At 39.3% G+C, this 11,041-nt stretch overlaps 1 protein-coding gene across 2 annotated transcripts in view; it reads left to right on the forward strand.

Moving 5' to 3' along the window:
• The window catches only part of Ank2 (ankyrin 2), a 567,056-nt gene that overhangs the window by 503,037 nt on the left and 52,978 nt on the right, over window positions 1-11,041 (forward strand). Inside the window, exons 24-27 of one of the 2 annotated variants that reach the window (XM_028760361.1) lie at window positions 3,544-3,688; window positions 6,228-6,239; window positions 8,604-8,691; window positions 9,416-9,519. In XM_028760361.1, coding sequence (XP_028616194.1) covers window positions 3,544-3,688; window positions 6,228-6,239; window positions 8,604-8,691; window positions 9,416-9,519 — 349 coding nt within the window. Of the gene's footprint in view, window positions 1-3,543; window positions 3,689-6,227; window positions 6,240-8,588; window positions 8,692-9,415; window positions 9,520-11,041 lie in introns of both variants that reach the window. The other variant, XM_028760362.1, reaches the window with a different exon arrangement.

An 11,041-nucleotide genomic window follows, 5' to 3' on the forward strand; every position in this document is an offset into this window, starting at 1 on the left:
CTGCCAATCTAGACAGTTGATTTCAAGGCCCTGAAAAAAACATTTTTCTTAAAACATATGCAGGGGATGGCTGGGGGTAGGATAAGAATCCATGCTTGACACAACAGAGGTTCTTTTCTACCTCCTCAGTGACTTTTCTTTGTTCTATATTTTGAATTTCCCTGTATTTTTTTTAAATATAAAACAAAACAAAAAGGAACAACACCACCAAACAAAAGACAAGTCCCCTGAGGTTACAGAAGCACCACATAGAGTTTGCAAGCTCCAGTAACAAAGCCAGTGTATAGGGATTGGAAAACCTGTTGCCATTGCAAATCGACATGGAAATGCATGCATATCTTTGCAAAATTATTGCCATGAGGATGTTCCTGGGCCTGATAGAAAGAGACACTATAGAAAATATTAAATACATCTTTAAGTTTTTCGACATGAAATCTCAAGGCAAAGCTTTACATTATGAGGCTTACTTGGAACCAGTTGAAACCAGTCTGTCTTTTTATTGGCAATATGTACTGAGCTGTGTCAGTGTGCATAAGAATTATGACAAGAATAAACAAATGTTGGATAAATGTATGATGATGAGTAATTTTTTAAAGTCCTGCCAAAGGCCACAATTCTGGGCATTTATTATGAGTTTACATTGTGTTCTAGTATTTGCTAGCTGAGTTCCAATATCCATGTATGCGTACCATGCTTTTGGTGGGATTGTCTTTCTGACTCCTGTTCATATGTTGTACAGCTCTTAAGCAGTTTGGTGACCACTTTATTGATGAGGAAGCACTTAGTGATTCAGGTATCATAAGAAGGATTTGGAGTGATTGCTTTTCTTTGCTTTTAACTTTTCTTAGCTTCATAGAAGCAGCTTGTCAAAGTCTTAAATCTTTTTGATTGATACTAACATTTCTTTGGAAATAGCTTGTGTAATGTGGGTGGAGTTGTGCATGCGTGCATTTCATGTGTGTATTTTATTAACTTGTAAGTTTAAAGCCATGATTTGCTTATTCTATAGTTATTTAGCAGCTATTATGGAGACCTATTAAAGAAAATTATTTTCTTAAAGGAACATTTTAAGAATGTTTCTCCAGATGAATACTTTTTTTTTGAGGAAAAGCAATTTTTTTAATACTGAAGTAAGCATGACATATTGGTTACTAATCTATAAGTTACTATCTATACTTTCAGCTAAGATTACGTGAGGTGAATGCTTACAATTACCCTTCTTAGATGAGAAAAATATATTATTAAATTAGAAGCCATATATGGCAGCATGTATATGTAGTTACAATTAGAAGGCAGAAGAAGGAGAATAACTCAGAGCAGACAATGAAGGTCCCCCTAGGCTGAGCATGGAGGTATATTCCTTTATTCCCAGTACTCAGAAGACAGAGGCAGGTAAATCTCTGTGAGTTTGAAGCCATCCTGGTCTATGTAGTTTGTTCCAGGACAGCCAGATTTATACTATGTAGAGATAATCTGTCTCAAAGGGTATGGGAGAGTAAGGTCAGTCTCAGCAAATATATAATTAGGAGTAGAGATGTGATTGTTTTCTAAAAGAGAGTCAAGAATAGAGATAAGTTAACCAGTAAATATCTTTAAAAATTATTCAGGGAGGAAAGGACTGGTTGTGAGGAGATGGCCAGGTGTGTAATAATGCACACTTTTAAATGGTTTACTATGTGTGTGTGTCTGATGAGTGTATCTTCACCATTTGCTTGCAGTACCTACAGAAGCCAGAAGAGGGCATCGGGTCTCCTCCTATTTCAATAGCAAGGGCAAGAGCAGGAGCTCAGTGACATTTCAGAGAGTCTCTATCCAAGCATCATAGAGGTTATTAAGATGGGTAACCCTTGTGATCATACTATCTTATCTTAATTTATCCCCATATTCTTGATATCTGTGTTCCACAGAGTCCTGGCATGGCTAATATACCAGTCACCAGTCATGTAGAATCTTGTAGTTTTAGATTACCAAAATCAATTTTACTTAAAAATAAACAAAAATACCCCAAAACAACAACAAACACAACAAAAACTGCAGTATGCTGATGTTATAATACCTAGGAAGGAGCTGCCCAAAAATGTCTAGAAAAACTAGAAAATACAGCAAAAAAATGAACTCATTAATCTGAGAGTTATCTATTAAATGAATACATCTATAATTTAGGAAGGCATTGTTCCAAGTACAGGAAACAACAGGGAAACTCACATTAAGTTTGTTATATAATATAGGGAAAACAATTGTGTCTGACTGTTTTATACCAGATAAGTTAATGATAGAGTGTATGTCAGTGAACAATTATTATATAATAACAAAGTTCTTCCCAAGTTGAACAGAATTCTATGCACACAAATAAGAGCCGATGTTTTAAATTCAGATTGTCATTTAAAAATAGGCTGCTCAGCAATTAAGAACACTTAACCACTAGCAGAGGACCTGGGTTTGATTCTCAGAACCCACATGGTGGCACACCACAAAAATAAACCTAGTCCCAGGGGATCTAGCAGTTATACACATGGACCCAACAGGTATACGTGGATGCAGGCCAAGCATTCGTACTGTCTTAGTGTTTTGATTGCTGTGCACAGACACCATAACCAAAAACTCTTCTTTTAAAGACAACACTTAATTAGGGCTGGCTTACAGGTTCAGAGGTTCAGGCCATTATCATCTAGGCAAGAGCATGGCAATGTCCAGGCAGGCATAGTGCAGGAGGAGCTGAGAGTTCTACATCTTCATCTGAAGGCTGCTAGCAGAATACTGGCTTCCAGGCAGCTGAGATGAGGGTCCTAAAGCCCAAACCCACAGTGACACACCTATTCCAACAAGGCCACACCTTCTAATAATGTCACTCCCAAGGCAGGGCATGTACAGACCATCACACATACAGATAGATAGATAGATAGATAGATAGATAGATAGATAGATAGATAGATAGATAGATAGATAGATAAACTCCATCTCTCTCTCTAAAAGCATGGAGATAGCTATCTATCCAAGTGGCTCATATAGAAAGTTTGTCAAGAAGTATGTTGGTGAGGAATGAAGTGGACAAATAAGAAACATTTTGTTTCCTCATGCTAAATGTGAGGTACTTACAGAAAACCCAGGTCCAGAATTCTTGGAGGAGACTGAGATATGTATTTGGAGACAAAGGTCTAAGATGGTTTTGAACCATCTTATATTATATGAGTTATATTATCTGAGTATATTATATGAGTTCCTTGAAGTTTTAATAATGTGTGGTAATGGGACATAGCAGGGGTCATATAGGAATATCATTTCAGACAAAGGAACCTGAGAAGAAAGACTCAAAGTAATAGGGAAAAGGCTAGGAAAGATTGTGTCAGACTGTGTCAGACTGGGGACAGAACTGGAAACTCAGGAGAATCAGGACATGTGCTTAGATCCTGTGTCTTCCTGATGTCCAGTGCTTTGCTGTCATCCAAGGTGTTGTGTGAATGCACTTTGTCACTATGAGCATATGTTGTTGTTGATAGTAAAGTGAACAAGTGTCTTCCTTCACTGTCATCTGACTACCTCCAGGTGATGACACGGTGACAGGGGACGGGGGAGAATACCTCAGGCCAGAAGATCTTAAGGAGCTCGGTGATGACTCCCTGCCGAGCAGTCAGTTCCTGGATGGCATGAACTACCTTCGGTACAGTCTGGAGGGAGGAAGATCTGACAGGTACTCACCAAACTTACATGACATTTCACAAGTATGCACAACCCATCTTTTAAGCATTTTCTTTTTTCTGTTTCCTCTTTCTCTTTTGGTTTTTGGAGATAACGTCTCACTATGTAGCCCAGAGAATGGCATGAAACTTTTTCAGATGAGCCTCAAACTTCCGATACCCCTGTCTCAGCCACCTGAGTATTGCGCGTGCACTGTAGGCACGTATCACTATGCCTGGCTTACCACATATTTTTATGGTGATAGAGAATGTAGACACCAGTTAGCAAGCACTTGCTTGTCAGCGTGTCATCTCGTTCATTCCTCTGACATGTTAAGTAGTTCCCATTTGGAAGAACAGGAGACTAGTTCAGAGATATCAAATAATATAGCATAACCATTCATCTACTACAAAGCAAGATTGAGCAAAGATAAAAAGGAGCCCCAGCTTTTCAAAGTGATATGTTTAATTGCTGCCAGTTTGCTCTGTAGGGAAATGCTAAGGACAGTTTTTCCTGGCAGATGTGGTTAGCATCTCCAGATACCTCTGATTCTAATTTAACTCTTAGTGGTGTCATTTCTGTGTGCACAAAAATATGTTATGAAGAACAACAGAAAAGAAGCGCAAAGGAAAATTGCCCTGGAAATAACTTCTTCATTAAAAAAAAAAAAAAGGGAGGACAGGATCTTAAGAGGTGACCCGAATCTGTAAGGATCCCACTTTATTGACAAATCTGAGGAGCCTTGCTAATATTCTGAACTGAGTCAATGTTATCTTGGTTATTCCTAACTAGTATACCTGGTGCTTGTTCCTCTTAGCAGGAAGATGACTGAGAATATTCTGGGTGCCTCTTCAGAAGTATGGCTGCTAAGCTGGGCCACATGTGTGCTTGTCCATGTAACTGTAATGTCTTCCCATCATCAGTCTCATGATCAGCGTGCAAAGCTGACTCTTGTCAGCCACTTTATGAACTTCCCACATATTTATCATTTAAGGAAGAGTCATCAATTCTACACAAATAATCTCTGAAGGCGACTTATTTGGGGGCTTTTCCCTTGAGACTCTGGATCCCAGTTCTCGTATTTTCCTTTTCTGTACTTTTTTTCTCTTTTACTCTGTAAGTTCATTCTTGAACTGGGCATTCTATTATGTTTAATCATGTTACCAACATGATTAAAATATGTTCGATAAATTCATAGCCTAACAGAGACCTTGAAAGGCCAGGGCAGAAGGACTCTGAGCACCAATGCAGGCCAGAGACTCAAGCTTCCTGGCAGGCAGTGACCCAAACCAGGTGGACGGCTAAGCAATGGTGCTGGGGAAGACAGAGAACACTGAAGCCCTCACAGCGTGATTAGCAGAGGCTTGTGTTGGTGGGACTACACAGTGGTGCAGTGGGCTGGGCTGGGGATGGAGGGGAAGCACACCTGTATTTTACCAGAATCCCTCTTCTGTGACACAGACAATCGTTCTTCTGGAGAGGGGCCAAGGGGCTAGACAACATAGCTGCAGCATACCGTTTGCTGGTGGTTATGACAGTATTGAACTCTAACTCTGGGCCTAGTTGTAGAAAGAATGCCACAGTGACAATTTTGAGACCTTGGGTAGTGGGATTCGTTGGTGAGTTTTATGGGGCAGTTGAAGAAGAGGTTTTGTGACTCCTTGGTATTGGTGGCTTATATAGAGGGTAGCCCTTAGGGTCCAGGTAAGGAAGGAGGAGCCATTGGGAAGTGTGGAGGAGAGGCTACAGAACCTGTGCTCTATACATGAAGTTCTTATCCACTGAGAGATTTGGATTTGTAATCCAAGATTCTTTTTTCTACTTTAAATAATTTTTATTAATTTATTTATTGACTTTACAGCCTGATCACAGGCCCCTGTATCCCCTTAACACAGCTCCCCTCCCCCATACCTCTTCCCTTTCCCTGCTGAGAAGGAGGAGGCCCCCCTGGGTATCACCCCACCGTGTCTCCTCAAGGTGCTGCAGGACTAGCCTCATCCTTTCCCACTGAGGCCAGACAAGGCGGCTCAGTTAGGGGAATGGGATCTATAGACAGGCCACAGAATCAGAGACAGTGTCCACGCTATGTTTCAGCATAAGAAGTTATTTATAGCTTTGCATGAGCTCACATTAATCTATGAATAGCCTGGTTAAGCTCAGCCAAGGAACGCTTCATTTTCATCAGTTTCTAATTATTTTTTCCAAATGCCTGATTCACTCATGTTTTCTATATTCAATCTAAAGTTGAGAGTTAGAACACACTTTCCAGAGAGTGTGTGTTTGGGGGGGAGGGGGCGCTGAATGGTTTGAGACTTATCAGCATACAAAGACAGTAGCATAAAACAAACATTGCATGCTCTGTTCTTGGATTCCCATGTGCACTTCTTGACCACCGCATGTATACACAAGCCCCCAGATAGGTCTACAGGCCGCATCTCATCTTCATGGTTTATTAATTACTCTTCCAGTTTTGCTTGAGCAGTTTGGTACATCACGTTTTTAGTAACCATTTTCCTCTCTCATTATTTCTTTATTTGGTGTGCTGTCAATAGTACCATTCCCAGGTAGGTATCACACGGCATGAAACCATGCTCTTCCTGGGCACATTTGCATTTCCCTGCTCCTTGCTCATCACTGCTCACTGCTCACTGTGTGTGTGTATGTGTGCGTGTGGTTGCGCGTGGGCACAGATGTGCATTGGCAAATGCTGCTTATATTCTAGAATTATAGATTTTTCCTCAAATTAGCCCCCCCCACACTCCCTTTGTGCTAAAGTAGTAACTGCTAGAGTTAGAAGAGGTATCTGTTAAGAACCAGCCCTGACTCTAACTCCTACAGCGCCACCTTGTGGCTGACAATACAGGAGCATGATCCTCCCATAAACTAAACAGCCTATCAATACTGGGAAAAGACAGAAAACAACGTTCGAGTGCCTAAAATAAGCATAAATACAGAAGGATTAAAACACATACATTTTAATGCATATAGAGCAAAACCACAGCCAAAGTACAGTCAGTTGGATTTTAATCCATTTATTATTATTGCTTACAACTATCCAAATCCGAATAGGAAAACTCCAAGTAACAACAAACCACAGTCGCTTCTTCAACCACACTGAAAATGTTGTATATTTACTTGTTCAGTGGGGCTTCAAACTCTACAAGTTGAATGTCTAACAGGTATTATAGTTTCCTAAGCTAGTAATTGTTATACTCATTCAAATCTGTAAGACAGGTGTACGATAGAAAGAAAATATGAATTGAATCCTTCTTTGTATCTATAGCTGTGGATTCTCCAAGTGAACCAGTACATTTTAATTTCCTTGAGCATGTTATTCTCAGTGCATTAACCAAACAGGAAGCCTTCCCGAAGTAATGTCTTGTAAATGGAAACTCTGCTGTAACGCATTTAAATTTGTCTGTAATGTTTCCTGCCAAATGTGTGCAATTTATAATGCAGAGATTTAAACTTCTTTGAAAAGTTTATTCTTGTCATTATTTCATCAGAGGGAATTATGTCTCTGCTGTTAGAATAGTATCTCAGCCGTATTTACTTCATTTAAGTAGATTCTGTGAAGTCATTAGAGGAGAAAAGAACAGTTAGAACACATGAGCTTGATTCACTGACCCATTAGCATTTCAGATGGCAGGCAGCAGAGACAGCTACGCTAGATTGATAAAGACGTGAACACTCAGACCGTGGTCTTGTTCAGTTCCCTCCCTCTGTCTTTGTACTCTAATATCTAACCTTCTCTTTTGTGGCTGTATGCTACTTTGTTTCTTTCTCCCTGTTAGCCATTTAGGCAAGACAAAAATTAATAACTCCCTCTACCTCCTCTAAATCAAAACAAGTTGAGAAAGACCCCAGAAGATGGAGGCAGGAAAATCAAGTGTTTAAGGCCAACCTGCGCTACATAGTGAATTCCAGACCAGTCTAGGTGACAGATTAAGACTCTGTCCCAGAAAAACAAAACTAGTTATACCAACATAATGCCATTTGACTGTACAGATTGATTAGAAGCAATAAGTTATGCAAAGGACAATGGTTTTTTCTGTTTCATTTGAGTCTATAATTTGGAGTAACAAAAATCAGATTTATCAAAAATATAAAGCACTGAATCGCAAGGCTCTGATTGCTTTTTGAAGCCCCACATCACTTTTGGTCAACATCCTTTGGCAAATTGCCCTTGTGTTGGTATGTTCTGTCCTGCTCTTGCTTCTCATCTCCATGGCAACCAACACTTTTTAGGGATTCCTACAGGACACACAGGGCGTGCAAAAGGGACACTGTTGTGCTCATCCAAGATAAACAGGAGGGACTCTACTTCCACAGGAAACACGCATTTGGCCACAGTTCATTTCTCTCTGTCTGTACCTTCCAGGGGAGGATGCTGACACTCAGCTATTGACAATGTGGAAAGTAAGAGAAAGTGGCAAGAGAAGAGAATAGAAAATGAAGAGAAAGCAAAAAACAAAAAACAAATCCTGCCTTTTCATTTTGCTTTTGCTCTCTGAGTAGTTTACGTTCCAGTAAATATTTTCCCATGGCTGCAGGGACATTATTTAACACAGATTTAAGAACTATTGCCTGCTTAAAAAAATTTTTCCCACTGGGAAATAAGTGACAGTTGCTAGTTTCAAACATTTCTGGAAAGAACAGGAATCAGATTAGGAGTATCGAATGTAACTTGCGGATTCCCTTGTGCCCTTGCCGTTCAGTGTTAAGCACAGTCTGAGGATGCATTTTAGCTGCTGGGCAGAGACCTGGGTAGGGCCACTCTGAGACCCGTGTCCCCTGGAAGTTGCACTGTTAGCTAATAGGAGGCTTTTTTCATTCTCCTGCTCGGCTCATTTCACCTTCCCAACCCTCCACCGCTGTTGGTACATGACCATGACCTCCTGCCAACCTACCAGCCTCCGGTCCTTCAGTTCCGACAGGTCTCACACTCTGAGCCATGCATCGTACCTGAGGGACAGTGCCATGATTGACGACACGGTTGTGATCCCCAGCCACCAGGTACATGAATTTCTGCCTTTGCCTCTGCTTTCTGGACAGCTTTTTCATATATCCTAACATTACAAATATCTGGCTGGAAACTGGTTGGGGGTGGGGGGTGGGGTCAAGAGAAGAAAGCAAAATGAAAGACCAGTAAAGACCTAAATTCTCTCTTAATGACAACAAGAAAATTAGTTTGAGAGATTGGAGGGTGTCCCAGAGCATGAGAGATGGTCACCAGATTTTACACTTAGCTTTTTTTTTTCTCCCTGAAATAGTATAGTGTTTCTTTTTTCAGCCATTACGAGTTCCTCTCTGGAGCTTTTATGTAAAGATTTGTGTTCTGTAAATAATATCTCTGTTATGAGAAAAAATGAAGCAGCATCTGTTTATAAAATGAATGGTGTGTTGTAAAGTATATTTTGTTGCAATATTGAAGGTAGCTGTGAGAAAGGGCTTAAACTTTACTCTGGAACCTTTTAATTTTAGGGATAATTTTATTACTCTTGATGGATTGAATATAAGGAAATAGACAAACAGTGGCATTCACAGTACTCTGCTATTGTCTGAGTTAAAAGGAAATGCACTAGGAGAGGTTGATTTCAGATTTATTTCTTAAGTTTTTTTAAATTAAAAATCTTCTAAGTCATAGCCCCTTTTGTTTTATGCTTTTTCAGAATTCTTTATATTTTACTTGAATTTTGAAGCATCGTTTTTCATTAAATCCATTGTTCTTTGTGTGTAGGTGTCAGCGCTCGCCAAGGAGGCAGAAAGGAATTCTTATCGTCTGAGCTGGGGCACTGAGAACTTAGACAACGTGGCTCTTTCTTCCAGTCCTATTCATTCAGGGTGAGTGAATCAATATTATGTATCCAGATCAAGAGGTAAAAAGAGATGTGAAAAGTCACAGCTTTGTCCAGTTGCTTTAGTGGATGCTTAGCTTACAGAGGAGGTGCCCTTTGTTTCAACTTGTGAATAACATTGCTTTTTCCAACATGGTTCCAGCTACGCCAATGAGCCAGCGAAGTGGGGTTGAATTCAGCATAGAAAACTACTGTTTTAAAATAGGGAGTAGCAACAGTTTGCTAACTGACTAGAATATGCTGGCCACTTCCTTACTGATCACACACAGTCTTTACAGCCATCTTTTAAAAAGACGCGAGGCCAGCTGCTTATTTGAAAGTTTCAATCTGCTAAGATTAACTGGCTGGCCTTTGAAATAAATGCCTTTCTTCACATATCAATGCACTTAAGGTAATGGTTGTGGAAGTCCGAGTCACACACATACACAGATGGATCTGTACACTCAAGTAATGATGTAAATGAAGAAAAGTTCCCAGCCAGAGCATCCTCTCAGCTGTCCTTCCAATGCCCTTTCTAGAGTGTATTCAACACTGCCTGCTTATCACTACTTAAAAGTTAAAACCAGACTCTGAACAATACTCTTCAGCATTCCTAAAGTCTTCCTTGGGATGTAAGAATTTAATGAACTATAGTACACATTTCTTAAAGAATTTAAAGTATGATACTTTCTGAATTGTTTTTTGCCCTCAAGTTTTATTTATAGTATGGTAATATTATGATTATATGTAAATCTTCACGTGTTTTCTTTTAAGTGAAATTTCTAACCATATTTTACAAAAAAATTGGAATACTTTTGTTTAAGTTATGATTCCAAACTTCTTATGTGTAATCCCCATAACTGTTTTGAGCAGTGGACCCTTTTTTCTTCTTCTTCTTAGTGTTTTAAAATAGCCTCCTTTTGAGGAAGTAGTACATGTCATTGTAAACATTTTGAACTTTTTAGTGTAATAGTCTACTAAACACCCTAGAATATAAAATTAGACAGATATGGAAAACAAACACTTTGGTTTTTTTGTTAAATACTATAGCTAGTTCTTGATCTACCAAGAGTTACTTAGAGGAATTAAAAAGATTAAACTCCATTCAAATTTAATTATTTTTAAATCTCTACTATAAATTGGTCAAAAAACACAGCATTGCCTTCTGCTGCTGCCCCCCTCCCCATGTAAGTAAGGGAGAGAAGAGGTTTGGGACTCAAAGACTGACAATAACAAATAAGAAGCCAGATTCCATGCTACCAAATAAAGACATTATTTTAGGTACAATATAACCAACCAACAATACCTGATTTTTTTTTAAAAGAGTGAGTATTACAGTAATAGTTTGGTTTTCAAATTACTTATTACTCTTAAAATGGAAATTCTTAAAGTTCAATGCACATCAATATTCAATTTATTTTACCAATCTACCATTGTGGTTGATTACTGGAAATAAACCATCAGCACCTAAGAAAGAGAGAGAGAGAGAGAGAGAGAGAGAGAGAGAGAGAGAGAGAGAGAGAGAGAGA

This window comes from Grammomys surdaster, unplaced genomic scaffold (genome assembly GCF_004785775.1).
Source record: "Grammomys surdaster isolate TR1022 unplaced genomic scaffold, NIH_TR_1.0 126531, whole genome shotgun sequence".
Classification (NCBI taxonomy): Eukaryota; Metazoa; Chordata; class Mammalia; order Rodentia; family Muridae; genus Grammomys; species Grammomys surdaster.